Source organism: Natrix helvetica, assembly GCF_964273705.1.
Source record: "Natrix helvetica genome assembly, chromosome: 5".
Taxonomy (NCBI): domain Eukaryota; kingdom Metazoa; phylum Chordata; class Lepidosauria; order Squamata; family Natricidae; genus Natrix; species Natrix helvetica.
In genome coordinates this window covers 48,425,282-48,446,686 of record NC_138551.1, presented here as the reverse complement: position 1 = coordinate 48,446,686, position 21,405 = coordinate 48,425,282, and the positions used below count along the sequence as shown (strand labels likewise).

At 38.2% G+C, this 21,405-nt stretch overlaps 1 protein-coding gene across 8 annotated transcripts in view; it reads right to left on the bottom strand.

The window, feature by feature from the left end:
* Positions 1-3,720: 3,720 nt before the first annotated feature.
* The window catches only part of ENTPD1 (ectonucleoside triphosphate diphosphohydrolase 1), a 51,879-nt gene continuing 34,194 nt past the window's right edge, over positions 3,721-21,405 (bottom strand). For 4 of the 8 annotated variants that reach the window (XM_081955799.1, XM_081955800.1, XM_081955798.1 and 1 more), the window contains 9 exons: positions 19,255-19,379; positions 18,500-18,617; positions 15,802-15,952; positions 14,862-15,021; positions 14,117-14,353; positions 11,972-12,229; positions 10,301-10,408; positions 9,851-9,988; positions 3,721-7,626 (listed from right to left, as the gene is read on the bottom strand). In XM_081955799.1, the coding sequence (XP_081811925.1) occupies positions 7,420-7,626; positions 9,851-9,988; positions 10,301-10,408; positions 11,972-12,229; positions 14,117-14,353; positions 14,862-15,021; positions 15,802-15,952; positions 18,500-18,617; positions 19,255-19,379 (1,502 nt within the window). In that variant the 3' untranslated portion in view covers positions 3,721-7,419. The other 4 variants (XM_081955797.1, XM_081955802.1, XM_081955803.1 and 1 more) reach the window with 4 other exon arrangements.

The window sequence follows — 21,405 nt, the reverse complement described above, 5'->3', positions numbered from 1 at the left end:
AGGTGTAGTCAGAACATATTCTCTGATTCTAGGACAGATCTGGGGTATGGCAGTTGTCTTAAAAACTGCCATTGGAACTGAAAATACTTTTATATTATAAATTTCCATAAATTTATATTTTGTATCCCATAAAAGAATCAGTGCTTTAAAATAAACAGGGGTGCATTGCATAGTAAATGTTATCTGGGACAAAGGGCACTGCAAATGGTGAGGCATGAAATTGGCTCAGCTCTTAGTCCTATGCTCAATTTTGCTCGGGGCTAAAGTCCAGTTTCACTATGGTTCCTTTTTCAAATTACATTATAAATATCTAGACTGAAAAATCTGGAAGATTGTTCGATAGCAGCAAAGAAGTACAGAAATGTCTCAGCTCAGATATGATAGTCATAATATTCATAAAAGGCCTGTCAGTTATCTTGACAATCAGACTGGACACAAATGAGGGTTTTCGGTTGGCCATGTTTTAAGCCAGACACAGCATGCATTCTAACTGTCTTTTGTTTGCACTCAGTTTTAGCATCTGAAAAGAATGTGCAATTTGGCTAAATAAAATAAACTATGGGGAGACCCCCCCGATGTAAGAAGATGGTGGCCATCCTGAATTGAAGAAAAAACTAAAAATTCCTTTAAACTCCTAATCAAATATTCCTCCTCATTAAACATATTACCAAAGTATATCCACTGATCTATTTGCTGCTGTTTTAACCATTTATGCATTTTATAACTTATTTTTCCTGTGAAACATAACTAGCTTGATTAATTTTCAGATCCCTGCTCTTTATTGCAGCATATAATTTCATAAGGTGATTTCATAGATAATCACTCATATTCTCAGCTAACAACATACCATCACATGCTCACAAAAGTGCTCCACATTTTCAATCGATGTAGATCTAACCTAACTACAAGCCTTTCTAATATATTTGCTTTATTTATGACATACTGGTAATAATAATTCAGGATAATTTTCATGTTCATTCATTTTGCAACATCTCAAATTCAACATCTATCGAACTACATATACTGAAGATGTGTCCTCACATTGCTTAATAAATTGTGCTTCAAATGTTTATTCTTCTTCAGGCTTATTTTGTGCCATTTATAGACATTTTTTCAGCCCAATCAACTTAGAGGGCATTATCAGCCTACTATTAAGCAGACCAGTTCCACTTTAGCCTGCAATATGACAGACAAGGTATTATGAGATTATATAGATATAAGATATGGATTACGGGAAGAGATAAAGCTCAAACAATATATCTTCAGGAGAAGGGTAAGATGCAAATAGCAGATTAGCACTGAGTCAGGCTGAAAGGCAGGGTTTGCAGAAGTAATAAAGTAGATGGATTGGCTACGCTGTGTCAATGTAATAAAATCCATGTTATCCCTTCTCCCCTCTGAACAATTTCCACCCCAGAGCATATATCCAATTTGATCTCAATAAGCCAGGCCATATGCTATAATTGTATTCATTCTGACCTGCTTAACAGAAATGCTCAACTGATGGAATTAAATCAGGCATTCAGCAGATAGAACTACCATACCCATCCCATAGATAAACAGGATGATATTAAAAGACAGACCATGAAAACAGTACAGCAGTAGTCGTTAGCTACAGCTCATAGCTCGTCATTCAAGCATATTATTTGTAAGCTACCATCCTTACTGAACAATAACATTATACTTTCTTAGGCACTTGGTAGACCTGTACTTGCCTACCACCAACCACTTAGCTTGAAGAAAATTCTCACAAAAAACCAGCAACAACAAAGCAATGATGCTAACATAGGAATCACACATTAAAACCAATCCATTTATACCAACGGTACCAAACACAAACCTCAACAATTTCACACAACAGTAGAGATATATTCATACGTTCTTTCTCTAATGTTATATATGTCATCATCTGCCAACAATTTCCTCTGGATTCTGTGTAGAATACACATGTCTGAGTTTTTGCAAAATACTTAAGAGAGATGTTTGGTATCAGGCTCAAAACAAGAACAAAGTAATGGGGGAGTATAAAATTTCCATGAGACCCCAGCACATGCTTTGGAACAAAGAAACTCATATTTTAGCTTTAGGTTACTTCATATGATCTCAACACAAATGGGTTTTTAACATATCATACTGGTTAATTTATAAGGAAATTGCAATCTTTGTCACATGTATCCTGCATCTGCATAAAAACGTTTTTTTCCCTTCCTCTGACTCATTTCATTTTAAATCTTACATCAACTTAGCTAGCCCATGCTTCTGATGTAGTTTATGCAACTGTAGTTTATGAAATTTTATATCTTTTAAAAAATTATTAATTTGGAAAGTTGCTGTCAAACGCCTTCTGATTTTTAATCTCCCTCTTTCTATTTTCCTTCTGGAAGAAAGAAGCAATAATATTAAGACTTGGCAAACCCAGTCATCACATTTCTAAATCACTTTCCAATCATTCCAAAGATTTGAAGGAACCCAATTATATTATTTAATTTGCAAAACAATCGAAAGAACGGAGTTGACCAAAACTTGAACTGAAATACCCATTTGTTCAGCTCTGGCTCATCCCTATTTTGACTCATGTTTTTGCCTAAGGGGTAAAAGAAGATAGCTCAATCAATGATGATGAACAGAGTGCAAAATAAATGAACAGTTAAGGTCTGAGCTACTGGTACATCTGACAAGAAAAGATTCTGAAGAAATAAATATAGATATTACTGAAATTTTCAGTTGTTCCCTTACCTCAGATTATTAACAATAAATCTACTGGGAATGAATTAGTAAATCCTTCATCTCCTTTGCTGTATTTAACTTTTTCTTGAGCCCCTCCTCCCCAAAAGTATTGAATCTGTAATTTTTAATACCTGCAGAATGAAATATTTTGTTTTATCATCTAAACAGTCTTACTGCATATGAGGGCTAGTCCTTAATCTCTCCTAATCCCCCCCCCCTTAATTAAGTAGAACATAGCTCTTGTATTTCAGGAAATGAGCAGGAATTTTGCTGACAGTCTCATTAAATTCAATTTGAGCTTCTGGAATCCATCAGTGAGATTTTTAACTGTAACCAGTGAAACTGCTGGAATCCCACATTTGGGCATTTTTGCTATGACCTTCTGGGTCAAATTTTATAGAAGAGATGGTAGAATCTGCAGGTGGAGTGAAAAGGGGAGTCAGCCTAGAATCACTACATAGCCACAAGAGAAATAGTGCCATTGGGGTGGGCTTCAAAAATTTTAGCAAGGGGCTCTCTGCCCAGTTGCTGGGTGGGCGTGGCCTCATCAGCCTCCTGCACCACAGTGGGGGATGGGGCATTTTTGTCCTCCCCAGGCTCCGGAGGCTTTCCTTGAGCCTCCGGGAGGGCAAAAACAGCTTCCCCAAGCTCTGGAGCATTTCTGGCCTTCCCGAACCTCCAGTAGGCCTGTTTTTTGTCCCCCCCCCCAGCCTCCGTGCATGCCTTGCACTTACCTGCATCCAAAATGGGCCACGTGGGGATTCCTGGGAGGGGCAGGGTGGGATGGGTGGGGCCAGCCAAGAGTGGGATTTGGGGGTTCTCCGAACTGCACAGAGTCTTAGCTAGAGGTCTCCCGAAACACTGTGAAACCACAGCAGCCCAGCCCTGCCATTGACCCTTAGCTAACTAGGCAGATGCTGTTAACTGAGAAAATTATTTATCTTGCAGTGCTGCTCTCTTCCTTCATTTGGGAAATAATGGACAAACACCAAAGACAATAATCAAAGCATTTTAATATGCCATATAAATACAGATATGTACACATGTATAAAGTGAATATTTGTTTCATTTGGACAGGAAAGACAAGACAAGGTTTAAGCTATTTTCAGGAAGTATGTGACTGCATCCCAGCATCAACTGTCCTGAATTATTCTTCCTCCAAGCCTGCAGCCAAGAGGGGCTACTAGACACAGAAGTTTAATAATGTACTATACATTCTTTGCTCTTAATTCCCTTCCCACCATATGTCTACCGTTGGGATTCATGCAAATCAGCCTCTTAAAGAGTATGAATTCAGCAGCAACCCAGTAACAGGATAAGGAACCTAATACATTGTGTAATTTGGACAGATTAAATCACAAAAGAATAACAGACACCTATCAACTAGGATCAATATGAAGAGGTAGACAAGCTTTCCCCAATTATGGAGCCTTCCAGGAATGTAGGACTATCTGTGCCACCATCTATTCAACAAGAGGATTGGACATGTTAGCTGGGGATGATGGAGATGGTAGTCCAGCACATCTGAATAGTATCAGACTGGCAGAAATAAAGAGATTGTCACTTGTTCTAGTTACTGTTTCACTCCAATCAGTAAGGCAGAAAAATACTGATTTTTCCCCCTATTAAAATTCCAAAGTAGCTGGTAAGTAGGTAGAACATGATTATTTATTTTTATTCATTTATTCTATATTTGGACTAAGGAAGGTTCTGAATGTGCAAAGATGAGTGAGTTTAAATACAACTCATCTAGAAAACTCACTAACATAAATGCATTTGGTGACTAGTAACAAAGCTTTTGAAAAATTAGTGCAAAATGAATGCTTATTTTGAGTAATTGGCATGTGAATATGTGGCATAGTATATGCTATAATGCTTATTCTCACTAAGGCAAGATTTCCAACAATTCTGACACATAAATGTGGTCAATACTTACTGGACATGAATATGATATGAGTATGGCATGAGTATGTTTCATACTCTGATTCAGCATTCTCATTCAATTTTTATTGAAGCATACTATTACTTCCATTCATCAGATTTTAAACACTATCCTCTTTCATTTCTTTGCAAACTCTTTTAAAGGGTAATCCATGTCATTACTTGTCAAAGGTATACTTGTTTGAAATAAAATTCCTGAGGTGGGAACCACATTGTTGAAAAACATTCTGTGTTAAATAAGCCTTTAAAATTCTTGCTAATCTTAGAGTTATACATTGTACAAAGACAAACCGTGCCATGTTATGACTTAGTACAATGTGTCAACTCAGACACTGTAGATTATAAACATGGTTTATAACTAAGAAATGAACAAATAAGCTACTATAATTTAAGAAAAGTGTGCCCCAAATGGACCAATGCTTAAAATACGCGAATCACTTCTTCATTACGTTAAACAATGTTTCTATATTCTATTTTTATATTTCTATAATTGTGGATTAAATAAAAGCAGATTCCTTAAATTAGCCAAACAGTCTGAACATTTCCTTTATCTATCCTAGTTCCTTCAATGCCAGTATCAGATGCCTACCAGATCAACCGTCAGCCTCTGGATCTATGATTATCTCCCCATATTTTCTACCATGTGATTCTACTATTTAAACTCTCAGATTTGATCTAATATGCAACACATGATAAATCTAATCTTCTTAAAACTGGAAAGCTGGTGGATGAAAAAATTGATTGACCATATGTATGCATTTATTTAATTAATACCTCACCTTTATTATTTTTACAAATAACTAAAGGTGGCAAACATATCAAACACACCTTCCTCCTCCTATTTTCCACATTACAACAATCCTGTGAGGCGAGTGGGGCTGAGAGAGATTGACTGGCCCAAAGTCACCAAACTGGCTTTCATAGCTAAGGTGAGACTTGAACTCATGGTCTTCCATTTTCTAGCCTGATGTCTTAACTACTAAGCCAAACTGGCTTTTACTCCCCCCCCCCCCCGCACTACTGTATCAGTTCTATCTGCAGGAATCTTCCCTGACTAAAGCCATGATTATTGGTGGATGACAGGCTTATTCCATTGGTCTGATTCTCCAGAAGAGTTGAGATTGGCAGGAACGTTGTTATCCTGAAGCAAATTGCAAGAGTGGCACAGATGTACAGGCAGGTTGTTTGCTGATGGAAGATCTTTTCAAATGTTGCTGGATCAATAATGTTACCAGAGGGTAACTTAGGTTTGCTAATCAGCAGACAGACTAGATTAACAGACTGGCTCATTTGTTATAGGAACTCTGGAAATGCTTTAACTGTACAGGTAGTCCTTGACTTACGACCACAATTTGACCCCCAAATTTATGTTGCTAAGTGAGACATTTGTTAAGTGAATTTGCCCCATTTTACAAACTTTCTTACCACAGTTGTTAAGTGAATCATTGCAGTTGTTAAATTAGAAACATACTTGTTAAATGAATCTGGCTTCCCCTTTGATTGCGCTTGCCCAGAAAGTTGCAAAAGTTGATTGCGTGAACCAGGAACCCTGCAATCTTCATAAATATGAACCAGTGGCCAAGTGTCTGAATTTTGATCATATGATCATGGGGATGCTACATTGGTCGTAAACTGTGAAAAATGGTCATAAGTCACTTTTTAAAATGCCATTGTAAGTTTGAATAATCACTAAATGAACGGTTGTAAGTTGAGGACTACCTATATTCCTAATGTACAATAAAACCTCAGTGCAAATCAAACCATAGGATTTTTTCCCTAGGAACATTCCTTTGGTGCTTGTAAGAAGGAATTCTTCTTCCACAGTTCTACTCTTAAGAACTTTTGCATTGCAAGCATGTGAATTTGGTTGCAAAGAGTTTGTTTCCCTCTTCCCCAGTATAATTTTTGAATAAGAGTAATACCAATGGATTTTGATAATATATAGTGTGAAATCAAACCTCAGTGCCCAAGAACTATATAACTTACATAAGGCAGCTGACAGTGAATCCAAACACTTCATAAACAGTTCATCAGTGCAAGGCCTGTTACTCAGGTTCCAACTGTTACACATCAGGAATAATTTACTGCTCCTTTTTCTGGTCAAGCTGCAAATTCATAAGCTGCATTTTGTTCTTTAGCTTTTAGTAGAGAGTATCCTTCCCTTCTTCTCCCGGCAATTGATAAGTTATTGTCAAAGGTTTTCACTTTCAACCTCTTTCATAGAGGAATTATTACAAATACTACTACAATGAAATAATACAAATACTATCACAAATCTGATAAAGGACTACTTCAAAACTGTAATTGGGTAGTAAATGGTATTTCTGAATGCTGGTGTTTTTTTTTCAGTGGAATGAAAGAAAACACACAACCGAAAAGCAGTTGCAGCTATCAGTATAAGTTAGACCTTGCAGTGTTCAGTCCATCTGACTGGATGTCCCTGTGCTGTATTTCCAGGACCAAAGCAATGTATGATTGAAGTAGCATTCCTGAGAGAAGTGGGATTTGTTTTGAAACAACATGCAAGAATTTATCAACCCTCAATTAGAGCAGGATGAGAAGTGAATCTTCAATCTGAGGGAGATGAACAGAATGGTAGCATGCTATTGTTTTGGCATCTATTGGTGCCAGACCAAATAATCCAGAAAGCTCTCATATAAACTAGATATTTCAGCAGAGCAGAGTAAGAAAGTACAACCCATGATCTTGACCACAGTGTTTCCATAGATGTATCAAATTTCCTTCCGCATCCTAAATTATTTCCTTTCTCAGGCACTTTGGCTTGTGATATATAATCCACCCTATTAAGAGCAGAGTCATCACTAGAGCAGAGGAGAGGACCATGAAGCTGATAAAACCTGTGTGAGACAAGAGGTGTGTGTAGGGCTGCTCTGCCGGGATCATGTTGGTAAGGTTTAGCATATAGCCCAGTGTCCATCCTGCATCACTGTTTTTAATCTGAAATGAAGGAGACAAGAAGAATCGCTCAAGGAAATATCAAACAGCTCCAAGAAAACTGGTGCAAACACTGCATTTTTAAAATTTATTTATTTAGTATTTATATTCCACTTTTATTAGTTTTATAAACAACTCAAAGCATGAACATATCTAATACTCCTTGCTCCTCCTATTTTTCCCAGAACAACAACCCTGTAAGGTGAGTTGGGCTGTGAGTGATCGGCCTAAAGCAGTGTTTCTCAAATAGTGGGGCGCGCCCCCCCAGGGGGGGCGCGAGGCTCCATAAAGGGGGGCGTGAAGGCTCCCTTTCCATCTGGGTGCAAACAAGGAGCCAGGAGCAACAGGCGGGGTCCCGCCACCACGTTCAACAGTTTGCTTTTCCTCTCCCCGCTCGCGCAAAGGGCATCTGCGCTGCTGGCGCCGTCCGCCGCTTGGTTTTTTTTTTCAAAGCACGGAGGATGGATGCCGCTCTGGAAGTACGCTCTATGGTTGTGGGCTGCAGATTGTACAACCATAGAACGTACTTCCAGAGCGGCATCCATCCTCCGTGCTTTGAAAAAAAAAACCAAGCGGCGGACGGCGCCAGCAGCGCAGATGCCCTTCGCGCGAGCGGGGAGAGGAAAAGCAAACTGTTGAACGTGGTCTATGAGTATAAATTCATTTAAAAGTCTCTTCATTCTTTCTGTCAACTTCCCTCTCCAGCCATGCAGAGCCCCATTCACTCACCTAGGGGCATTCCGAAGGCACCGAGCCGCGGGAGGTGGAGGGCGGCGAACAGGCGCTCGCGTTGCTTGGTGCCTTCCAGGTACTGCTAGGTCGGTCAGCGGCGCTGTACCCGGCTGGAAAGGGGGGTTGCCGGGCGGCTGCTCATAAGCTTGGTCACCTCATGGCTGCTGCGTTGCTGCCCAAGGCCATATTTCGTGGGTCAAAAAAATATAATTTTCGGGGAAACACGGTATCCCAAGGAACAGAAATAGCATTTTAAAAAGTCTTTTGAAAATCTCAAAGTTCCTTGTATCTGGTGGGTGTTATCCTTTATCTAAAAGGGTTCGAACTTTGAAAGATTTTTTTTCACTATTAAAGTTCATAACATGTCCTATTTATAGGAAACATTTGGACTGTATTTTTGTTTGATCCTGCTGATAGGACCCTACAAGGAAAGGATTATATCATATCATTGCAGTTGTAATTGGATTTGGAACAATAATTGTTATAGACAAATGATACTATTTACAGTCGCGTGGGGGGGGGGCGCGCGAAATGTTTTCTTCTTCCTAGGGGAGGCATGACAGAAAATAATTGAGAAGCACTGGCCTAAAGTCACCCATTCAGCTTTCATGGGTGGCCTAAGATGGGACTGGAACTCATAGTCTCCTGGTTTCGAGCCTGGAGCCTTAACCATTAGAACAAACTGGCTCGCAGGCAATTTTCTCCAACAATTCAGTGGCTAGGTTTGCATAATAAGTTTAATCAAGTCAGCCAAAGATTCAGCAGCTGAATTCACACTATCTGCTAAGAGTGTTGGTTTTAAGCTTTGTTACTTTTTTTGTGAAATTATGTAAGGGCCAAGCTGGCCCTTTTAGTTATGATTCTATAAATTATGGACATCCAAAAAAATTTCAGAAAATTCAACAGTCAAGATAAGCATGTTGTGTGAATCCATTCAAAGAGTTACTCCTGGCTTTCAAAGTTCTTAATGCTTTGTGCTCATGATATTCCGCTTAACTTGTTGTGAATGCCCCAACACTGGAAGTCTTTAAGAAGATGTTGGATAGCTATTTGTCTGAAACGGTATAGGGTTTCCTGCCTAGGCAGGGGGTTGGACTAGAAGACCTCCAAGGTCCCTTCCAACACTGCTATTTTATTGTATTGTAACTTCCTTCTATATTGATCTACCTGCTTCATAAAATACTAGAAACCGTCCTCTGTATCACACCTGAGTGAGACACAGTAAAGGATAAGGCTTTTCAATTAATCCACCAACACTTAGATTACCTTGTCCTATGAAATGTGAATAGCCTTATCTCTGGATATCTTTTGCAGATTTAAGAAGACATTTTTATTGTGGCTTCCACTTGTCTTTGTTTTTTCCCCCATATATTCTTAGTGTAAAAGATTTTGAACCAAATGATCAATTTTAGATGGTAGTGTAAAGTTTTTGTGAGTTTCTAAAATAAATCACCACCACCACTCCTTAATTTCTACCTCTGAATGTTAAAGGTACCTTCTCCAGGAAGTGGATAGTCTGCCATTTTTCCTTAGTGAAGTTGTATCTCTGGCCAAGCAGGGAGATAATATATGTACTCGAGAAACAGTACTCGCTCAAGTACTTCTCTTTTGCCTTAGGAAATTCGGCTTTCACCTAGACAGAGAAAAAGGAAACAAGTTTATTTCTTGGACTTTCTTTCTCTTTTATAAAGACTGAGGTACTCTGTCTTCCATATACATTTTAATCCTTGGGGCTATCACAATCCATCTTGTGTGTTTTCAAATGAACAACCTTTTCACATGCCATGAGGACTCTACGTTTGTAGTGTAAATGGATTTTAGGGATTTCCCTTCCCCTGCTTTGATTTTTGAGTTGAGTTAATCTCACACAATTAGCACTAATGGGAGGCCACTCACTGTATGAGTCAAGATCATGGTCTTTTTGTTTGGAAAAAAAAATACATACCTCATTCCAGGGTTTGGAGCAAAAGTTCTTCACTGTTTCTATCACTTGGTCCATGGGTTTTTTGGTCACATTTAGAAAATTCATTACATAGTAGAAAGCAGAAAATGCCTAAAGATCAAGTAATATGAAATTATTCAGGAAAGATAAAAAGAGACTCATTTTTGTTATAGTTGTATTTTTATCAGCCACTCAGTCATAATAAATCGGGGTGCCCTGCAAACGTTATAAATAAATGGAAACAAAATATTAATATAAGCAATATTTAGCACAAAGGAGATGTTTTCTGAACAAATATTTGTTCAAATTATTCATCTAGTCCACAACTGTCTGTACTTAATAATTGGTTAGAAACTACACACTAATGTGAACGGGGTGAACAAAACACAATTGCTACATTGATATAACACATCATGTCCAAAGAAATAAACTGTATTACGATAGGTGAGGACCTGGTATACATAATAAATAAGATGCTAGACAACGAACTATCCAATTATTTTAGCGAATCATTTTGACTTACATTAGTTTCCAGGGACTTGGGCCATATCACTGCTGCCTTTTTACTAGAGATGACAGACAGTGAATGTGAGATTTTCCACCTGCAAAGTGGCAGTGACTCTGCCTCTAAGCTATACTTCTTCTATACATGGCTGGGAGCGCCAATTCAATACTACATGTAAGAAGAAGAACAACTCAGGGGCTTCTCCTATTGCTTCATGACAACAAGTACACATAGCACTTTGTTTGCAAATAGAAATCACTTGTTAACAATTAAGAAAAAATGGAGGCAGAGCAGCTATTTCATGAAAGAGTTCACAGTGATAGATCACCCGCCACTTCCAAAGCTCTGCTGGCTTGAGCTACAACAGGACAGAAGCTGGGAAAGAGACTCTACCATGATCCTGGCTCTTTATTTTTGGAAACTGAAATCAAATATGCCATCTATAGACTCTGGAGGGAATCTTCCCTTTGGGAATTTGTTTTGGATGTTTCCTGCCAGTGGAAATGCTACAGCGCTGCACCTACAACTGCCAGCCTCTGCACAGTGTCTGCTATAGTAATGTTTATGGAAATGTAGTCACTACTGTAAAATGGTGCCTTTGCGAAAATGGGTCTCTGGAAAAAAAAAGTTAGGAAGTTTTTTTTTTTTAAAAAAATAACATTTCCCTTAAACCAATGTTTCTCAACTTTGGCAACTTGAAGAAGTGTCATTCAACTCCCCAACCAGTCAGGGAGTTGAAGTCCACATATCTTGGAAGTGGGCAAAACTGAGCAACACTGCCTTAAATGAACAGGCAGCTCTTTAGACTAAATACATGTTTGCACGTGGGGAATGTCAAGCAGGAGCAAATAACAATACTTGTGTAATGATGCCATCACACAAATGCCACGATTTATGAACTCCCACCAGCCTTTGTGATGGTGGTATGTAATCACATGTAATCAACATGCACCAAAGGTCCTTTTTATATCCTCAGTTTGTTGCAGATGCCGTCATTTACGTCAGTAATTTTATCAGACTGATTTGTCAGTGCTTCTATTTTTGCAGTTCAAACCTGGCTGAAGACTACTGCTGAAGATAATAGGGTTAATAATTAAAAAAAAAAAGAAATAGCATCACAGAAATCTTGTAGTCCATTGCCAAGCTGTCAATATGTTAAAAAGACTCACCCCAAATTCTCCGGACACCTCAGGCAAGAAAATGCCATTGAATGAGCAGCTGGAGTAAAGACATTCCTCAGTATTAAAGATTCTCTGGATGCTTTCTAAGCATTTCTCATAATTCCCATCACCTTGGATTTGGATCTGAGAATACGGTGAAGTGATGTTATGAGCTGTGCAGGGATTTGTGATCAGATCAAAAACATCAAGTGTCCTCACATATCCTTGGTGGAAACATGGGTCATGGAGTCTGTCAGTTGTTGAAGACTAAAAAAGTAAAAAAAAAAAGATCAGCAATCACGAGTCCCAGTACATTCACTTATCACATTACACCATAAATGATGGCTTACAATCCTCAATGATTGGGTTGAAAAAAAAACCTTATTAAGCCAAAACCAAATAAGCCAAAGTATGCAAATGCAACATTATGCATAACTCCAGTCCCAGTCCTGACCTGGGGCACAGTGAGGCCTAGATCAGAAAAGAAATGGCTGCCTTGAATCTACATTTATACCCTTGAATCCTTACATATTTTATATGTGTATTCCATTTTTTTAAAAAAAAATAACAAACACACACAATGATGACATGAAGGAAATACTTTAGAAAGAAAAATTATTGCAATCTACTGTGTACTTGTTCTCACATGCAGTGTTCCTACAAATGTTTGTTTTTTGGGGTATTTACTTATTTATCAAATTTGCTATTCAGCCCACATTTTAGGCAACTCTGAGTGGATTACATTAAAAATGAAGAAAAGGACTCTCAAGATTTAATACAATATTAGACTGAGGTGGAGGCATAAACTCTTAATCTAAGAATAAGCATCTCAAAGTCAAAGTTCTTCTGTGCCTTTTACTTTAAATTCAAATTCCTGTTGAGCTGAGCCAAATAATAAAAGGAAAATGGGGCATCAGATGTGTTCAGTTAATTTCGGTCGAGTCCTCTGAATCTTGATTCTGTAGGGTGTATTCCCATAATCTCTAGATTTAGTACATATCCAACTACTGAGATGATTGAAATTGTAGATCAATATAGCTAGATGTCATCGGACAAGGAAAAGCTGCTTTAGTGGTATAATGTGATTAGGGTACAAATAAAAAGTTATGAGAATAATTAGCAGCAGAAGTTGCTATCCAGTTTCCAATTCACAAAACAACTAGTGTTCTGCAGGAATACTGTCTGACACAGCTGAGGCATGCCTTTCTCTTACAATCCCAGTTATTGTATATAACACAATATGTACTGGCATGTTCTATTTCACAGTTTGACAGGAGAAAAGGGTAAAGTTATTAAAGCACAGCCATATTTTGCTAGCTTCAAGTAGTTAGAAGGAAAGGTATCTGCAGAGAGTCTGAAGAGGGGGCAAATTACAAAAACAGTTTTGTGACACAAGCTCTACCCCATTTGTAATACAGTGCGACATCCTAAAATTATCAAGGTTGTATCCCAATGATGTGATTTTATTGGATCGTATCCTGTGGATACCTCTTACGGTAGGGAGTACAACTGCCAAGGTCAGAGGTTTTGTGAGTTAGAATCTCTGATCTGATGGGATAGTGCTGGCTCACTGGCCAAAGTTTCCCATTTATGCTTAGTAATTCTTATTTTCTGAGGATAAAATTGAAGTTTCCAGAACAGTCAAAATCTCATTGTATAAAGGCTCAGGAAGTACAACATAATTGCATTACATGCAGTCCTTGACCATTCATTTAGAGACTGTTCCAAGTTACAGTGGCACTGAAAAAAGTGACTTACAGCTGGTCCTTTAACTTGTGACTGTTGCAGCATCCACATAATTACTTGATCAAAATTCAGGGATTTGGCAACGGGTACATATTTATGACGGTTGCAGTGTCCTGGGGACATGTGATCACCATTTACAACCTTCCCAGCCAACTTCTGACAAGCAAAGTCAATGGGGTAAGCAAAATTTGCTTAACATCTGCAATGATTTGTTTAACAACCATAGCAAAAAGGTTGCAAAGTAGGGTGCAACTCTTTTAACAACCACATTGCATAGGAAATTCTGGTCCCAAATGTAGTTATTAAGTCAAGGACTATCTGTATTAAAGGAAGCAAACTATTGGATAAGCAGGCTGTATCAGTTTCATCACGCAACATCTAAGAAAAGGATTGATACCCATTACTTACAAGAACATCTTGTAACAGCTTGAGTCGAAGAGCTTGGTCCTTCCCATAACATAAGAAGCTATGTGTATATACCATGTATTCCTTGCCATAGAGATGGAAATTTATTATATCTGTTGATAATTCAATCTTATCTGGATCGGGTACAAAGGTAATCTGTGTAGATGCTCCTCCAAGATCCAGTGCTCCTGTTGTCCCACTTTTGAAGAAAGCATCAGCAAATAGTCTTGGCCAGCTAGACTGCAAGAAGAACAAATTGGAGAGTTAGACTGAGAGATACAACAGCCAGACCTAGGGGACTACAACAGGATATAAGACCTCAGCACAAAAATGAAAGCAATATCACACAGTCAGCCACGTGGTCGTGATCTTTTCTCTATTTTCCCAGAATGAAGAAATTAGAATGAAGACCTTACATTTTTGGAAGGCAAATTCCAATGGATTGTTATGAAAACTTTGTAAGGGTAAAAACAGTGGAACAAATTATTAAATTCTAGGCACCCACTTGCCATATTAGTTGAAGCTGAAATGGAAAGTCCTCTAACAATCATGCTGTTATATGCGATTGAGGTCAGTATCCCCTTCCAACCCTATCATCATCCTGTGGGATTTGTTACATTATATTCCATTTTAATGTTTGATATTCTCCTACAGCTCTGAATAGAATTGAAGAACGAAAGGACTCTTAAAAAACCAAATCAAGTGAGAATTCCTGGTCATCACTTGCTTTTCTGACATGTCATATTACCTCTGTAAATTTGCCCAGTAAGTAATTAAGAGTGATCCAGCCATAAGCACCTTCTTCTTCACCACTGAGAATCCTGGCGCCCTGGAACTTGAAGGGATATGTATGCAATGTTTCCTCCACTGTAGAGAGAACCCTCTTAGCAGCATCCTTATTTTTCAAGCTGCATGTAAAAAGAAGGGGGAATTATACAGGATTCGTTAGGAAGAGTTCTCATATATTTTTTCTTTTTGAAAATGGTGAGGGAATAAGATACATATTACCAAAAATGATTTTTTAGAAGATGGGAGAAGCAGAAAGACTCGCCTGGTTTATTGCTCCATTAAAACCTTCAGACTTTTCCTGATTACTTTCGTATGGTATTCTTAAAACGATGTAACATGGAAAAGAATTTACAAGCAATTCTCTGTTTTCTGAATATGAGCTATAGGTAGGAGTCACCCCAAAAGGCTGTCTCCAAGGCCTTGATTGACTATGGCAACATTGTCATAGAAAGAAGGTAGGTGGTCTGCAGAACAGGTGCCTCAAACAATGACACGCCCTTATTTAGCAGTGGCTTATGGCAGAATTGTAGATATCACAATTTAAACATAAGAAATATCTTCTGCTCTGACCCTCACTGGCTTTTGTGAGCTATCCCACAAAACCAATGAAGCTGAAAGAATATGGGAAACAGGAATGCATGAAACGTTGTTGTGCTAGATCCAGAAATATATCCTTAAGTGAACTGTCCTTTATTTATAAACTTTATTTATAACACTGAAATACATTCGCACATAACTAAATATACAGATAGCGGGTTAGCGAAATGCAAGCATCTCACGGGAAACTGATACAAAATTCCTATCGTGTCCAATCAAAATAAACATTTAAAAGCCTGTTTTCTCTGAGCTCATTTCTATGAAAGATTAAAAAAAAGTGCAGGCTGCTTTTCCTAGGGTACCTCAGCAGCCGCATGCCAGCTGTTGCCCCTAGGTAAACAGGCGTCTCCTGATGCTTTCCCTGTGGCACAATCTCCTTTGCTGAATCCATACAGTGCTTTAGGGGGACACTGACATTTTCCACAGCATTAGCATATGATGAGATTCCTGGACCTGGAAGAAGAAAAGCAGAGTATTTTCAACTGTTTTGATTTCAGAGCTATATATTCTGTGAAATATCTTTTTCTCTAATTAACCCATTTTTTTTTCAAAATAAAAGCCGAATTAGCCAGCCTCTTCCGTAGTTGCATCTGTAGTTGGTGCATATCTTTGTATGAACATTGTTGACGTTAATCTGGTATCCATTATTTTTAATAGAGACAGCCATGCTGATTGATCAGCTGGGCCCATACTGTGTGATGTCCTTATTTGAAGTCCTCTCCTACATATGGTCTTGGGTGGTATATCATATACTTTGATTTAAAATGGTCCATTTCAGTCCACTTATTCCTAAAACATCCATCTTATAATGCTCCAGTCTTTCAATAGTTGTGTCTAGCAGAGACATATACATGAGGAGGGTTGGGGAAGGGAGAAAGTACAGTCCAAGTTTTTTGTGCAAATAATGAAAGCAGCATTGCAGTATGAACTTTACCCCTTTCATGTGTGTGCCTGTGTGTGTGTGCCTCTGTGTGTGTGTGTGTGTGTGTGTGTGTGTATCATACAAGCACAACAGAATGGAACTTGCCCTGTGGCAGTGCAATGTTGCTTTTGTTCATTTGTCCTTCTTGACTGCAGTCCCTCCTTCCCCCCATGCCCACTGAGATTTCCTTGTGGTTTTGGACTGGTAACATGATCATTTTCAGATCTACCTGTGAAGAGTTTGGTGCTCTTACCTATGGTTTTTTAGCAAGTATAGGAGCATTTTTCAATCTCATAACTCATAATCAGGCACCTAAACAGGTCCAGACATTTCACTTACACCTTTAAATTATCTTAGCAACTATCAAGGTTCCTAACTCCCTCCACCTAATCCTTATTTAAACCTTGGCCCACTTGGCAAAAGGCTCACAGACATGACTCAGAAATGTTAGTCACTTTAGTGCAGACATGAGTGAAGTCATATAAATATGTATTATTATTTCACTGCAGCACGCAAAAATCAAAGCCCCGATACAGAACTTTACTCAAAGGTTTAAATTTTTGGCTTTTTCATTGCACTTTTACACCCCACCTTTGATACCTGATCCATGTTGCGATAAATAGTTTGAGTCTGGGAACAGTTCTGTCCTCACCAACCTTATTCCTTACTCCAGTAAGAAGAAATGGTTTTTCAGTGCCATCTTTTATGTACTGAAGTTTCTCCTTCTACATGGTTTGGTTTCCCTCATGCTTGCCAAGCCCCATTTCCCTCACTTCTACTTATGGAATACTTTTACATAGCTTTATCTTCTCTTTTGTATTGTTATTTTTGTGTTGTTACTTCCCTTTTGTGTTGTTACTCTGTTGTTACTGACCCTATTACTAAATCTTACTCCAGCTGGCATTATTATCAGGGATTCTAAAGATATCAAGACCTCCCACTAAACCAAGATGATAATTTCTAGACAGAGTAATGATCAGCTCAAACTCAGAATATTCAGTATCTCCTGTACATACACAGACTCAAGTTAATTTAAAATAGCAAAAGTTTCAGTGTTGCCGAGTTGCACAGCAGCTCTTAAAATTCATTAGAATGCCAAATTAACCTTATTGAGATTTACATTAGTTAAGAGTGTTTTGCATTATGATAGAATTAGCCATATATTAACTTTTATGTTTTTTGTATTTATCTAGTTTTGACACCTCCCTATAGTTTTTTCAAAAACGTTTGCATGTATACACACGCAAAAATAATTAGCTTTTTAAAATGCATTTTTATGTTTTTTTATTTTGTGAAATTTTTGTTTTATTTTTTAGGTTTTTTTAAAATTATTGTTGTGTCCCACCCTTAAGTTGGTCTATGACCGTAACAAAAATTTGATGGACCTGTAAATCTGTGTAAGAATATAAATTGCATCCTTTGACAGAGTTTAGGATTCAGTCCAAGGAACACAAATGATAATTTTTATGTGGTGTTTTTCAGCAGTAAAAGATTGTTCAGGGTTACAAGAGCAAGTGCTTTTTCCTTCCCTTCTCTTATCTCACGTATGCACTACTCCCATTAAATTGCTTAAATTCAGTAATTTTAACTCTTAAATTGTGTTAAAGGACTAAAAAAATCTTGAGCAGGTTTTTATGTATTAAATCCTGATTTGTTTAATCCATTGTTGATTCAGGTCTGGGCTGTGCTATTTCTTGTCTTTCCCCACACTCCTTGGAATCTGCTCCCTCCTTCCTACCCTTCAGTGCAGACCATCACACTACCTCCCTCTTCATAATCACATTCCCTCCCAGGTAAACCCGACAGAAAAGATGACTAGACAAACAAATTCCACTTTATTTTAAGGCTACATTAACAGAATCTGCCAATTCTGAAAATGCAAATTTCCTGCCACTTTTAACTACATGGTCAAGTAGGGTGAGAACTTCCTAAAGTTCTTTCTCTGTTAAACCCTTGGGGGCTCCTTTCTCTCTTGTCTGATTGTTCCTTGGTAGCATCTGTTTTCCTCATTCCCAATTCCATCATATTCCATGGAGACGGCTAATTTATTACAAAATGTCATTTTTCCCATTTCTTACCTCCTACATCACATACGTAAAGCTGATGCACCATTCCTGTATTATTCTCTTTCTCAGCTGGCCATTCATACACATATACACTTGTGTGGGAAGAACCGGCATCCAAAACAATCCCATACTGCAGGAGAGAAAAACTCACAAATTTGTTTTTTTAAATTTCAGGGTCCTGCACTGGGAGGTGATGATAAAAGGTACCTTTGAAAACAGTGTCACATAGTGGATTTCTTTTACAAACAGGGGAACATTTATATTATTGACCCCAGCCCTGAACTCTGGACAAATTTTCCTGACAAATGACTATACAGCCTTGGTGAGAAGATCTTCAGTGTAGAAAAATTCACCACCCAACTTGGTAACTAATTCCACCCTTAAACTGTACTTACTAGCAGATTTTATACACCATAAGGTTGCTTTGGAAATTGTTAGAATAAAAGGGAAACTGGAAATGGCCAGAACAAAATGGAATGTAAAGTGGTACAATTAAGGAAGGCTAACGCCTAAAACTGTTACTTGTGAGCAGGGGATAAGATATATTGGACTTAAAAATGAGAGCATTCTTTGTGTTATGGGCAATCCTTCCGGGATTCTATTGGAAGAGAAAAGGAGATATTACTGTTGCCGGGAGCCTCCAACAAAAAGAAGTATGCAATAGTGAATGCATTAACACACATCTGACTTTAGTCTTCATGTGGGCGCCTCCTGTCTAATGGGATTAGAAGCGCAGGAGTTCAGCAGGGAAGTTTTCTGTAACTTACTTTATGGTTCCTGGTGGAAGATAAATTCTGTGTAATAGCCACAGTGATTAAAGTAATAAGAGCCACCAACAACAATAATCCAACAACAATGTATTTCAGGTGACAATGTTTTCTCAGCATGATACCTGCAATTACAACAGAAGAAAAAACAGGATTAGAAGCAATAGCATTCAGAATGTTGCAACATGTCCCACACAGGAATACCTTTTCCACAGATTTTTTTTTTTATTATTGCTATAACTCTCAATTTAAAGTGAAGTCTAATTGGGCTGTGCTATACCGGGTCTAAAACAGCATTTCTCAAACTTACCAATGTTCAGGTATGTGGACTTTGACTCTCAGGATTCCTCAGTCAGCATGCTGGGGAATTCTGGGAGTTGAAGTCCACACATCTGAAAGTTGCCAAGGTTAAAAAAACACTGTCAAAAGCAATTCCATTGTTTCTGAAGGTCTAGCACTAGAGGCATTTACTGTCACTCACCACTTAATAGAGGGAAGTTCACAGCCCAGCTGCACAATCCCCTCTGCCTCTGCTTTATTTTGGGTTTCTGCATATCTATTCCAGGATCAATGCAGCTGGAGATCTAAAATTCCAAAACAAATTATTTCTGGCCTTTTTCCTGGCTTAGACTTCAATATACTGTTGCCAGCAGTTTGTCAAATGTTGTTTAGTGACTGATGTTTATTCCATAAATACAATGTTTTTGAGCTATATTTAGACATTTGTTACTTTCATGAAGTTGCCAGTTTACTATTCCCAGGTTAATTTCATGTTAATATATTCCACTCATATTTGAATCTTTTTAGAAGTTCTAGCTTAAAGGTGAGGGAAATTATATTTTCCTTTCCCACTTTGATGCCAACTTCTCTGACATCAGTAAGGCTCAAAATATCAAAGTTCAAGATCTTGTACAATAGAATATAACAACTTCATTTATGTGAGAAATTCCAATAAAGGGGGAGAGATAAAAGAACAGAATTCAGACTCCCAAGTTTTGGGTTAGAGATCAAAGAACATTAATGTTCCAAAGTTAATATAGAAATATACTGTAAAGACAATAGCCACTTAACAGACCTTTTAAAATGAGGAATGAAATACTATTTAATCATGGTTAATGAATTTAGAAATCCAATGGGCTAAGGATTATGGTTTGGCCTCCTTTGTTTAGATGGGGAATTTTAAATCTTCTATCTTCCTCTATTGAATCTCATCAGGAGAGAAGAAAAGCCACTTTGATTTATAGGGTATTAACACACATTTTGCTAGAGTAAATAATTTCCTGGAGTTTGTTTTATCTAATTGGCTTTATCTAATTGTAATTGTTTTAAGAATATGAAATGCCATTGATATAGTTTACTTGGGCTTCAGTAAGGCATTTAATAAGGTAGACCATAAGCTACTACTAGATAAAGTAGAAGAATGTGGGTTGGACAGCATCACCACCAGATGGATTCGTAACTGGCTGAACAACCGCACTCAACGTGTAGTCCTCAATGGAACTGCATGTACATGGAGGGAAGTATGCAGTGGAATACCCCAAGGCTCTGTTTTAGGCCCAGTACTCTTCAACATCTTCATCAATGATTTGGATGAGGGAATAAATGGGGAACTCATCAAATTTGCAGATGACACCAAGCTGGCAGGAATAGTCAACACTCCAGAAGATAGGCTTAAGATACAGAAGGATCTTGACAAACTTGATAGATAACTGTGAGAGGGATCTTGGAGTCCTAGTGGACAACCATTTAAATATGAGCCAGCAGTGTGCAGCAGCTGCCAAAAAAGCCAACAGAGTTCTAGGCTACATAAACAGAGGGATAGAATCAAGATCACGTGAAGTGTTAATACCACTTTATAATGCCTTGGTAAGGCCACACTTGGAATACTGCATTCAGTTTTGGTCGCCACGATGTATAAAAGATGTGGAGACTCTAGAAAGAGTGAAGAGAAGAGCAACAAAGATGATTAGGGGACTGGAGACTAAAACATATAAAGAACGGTTGCAGGAATTAGGTATGTCTAGTTTAATGAAAAGAAGGACTAGGGGAGACATGATAGCAGTGTTCCAAAATCTCAGGGGTTGCCACAAAGAAGAGGGAGTCAAACTATTCTCCAAGGCACCTGAGGGCAGGACAAGAAGCAATGGGTGG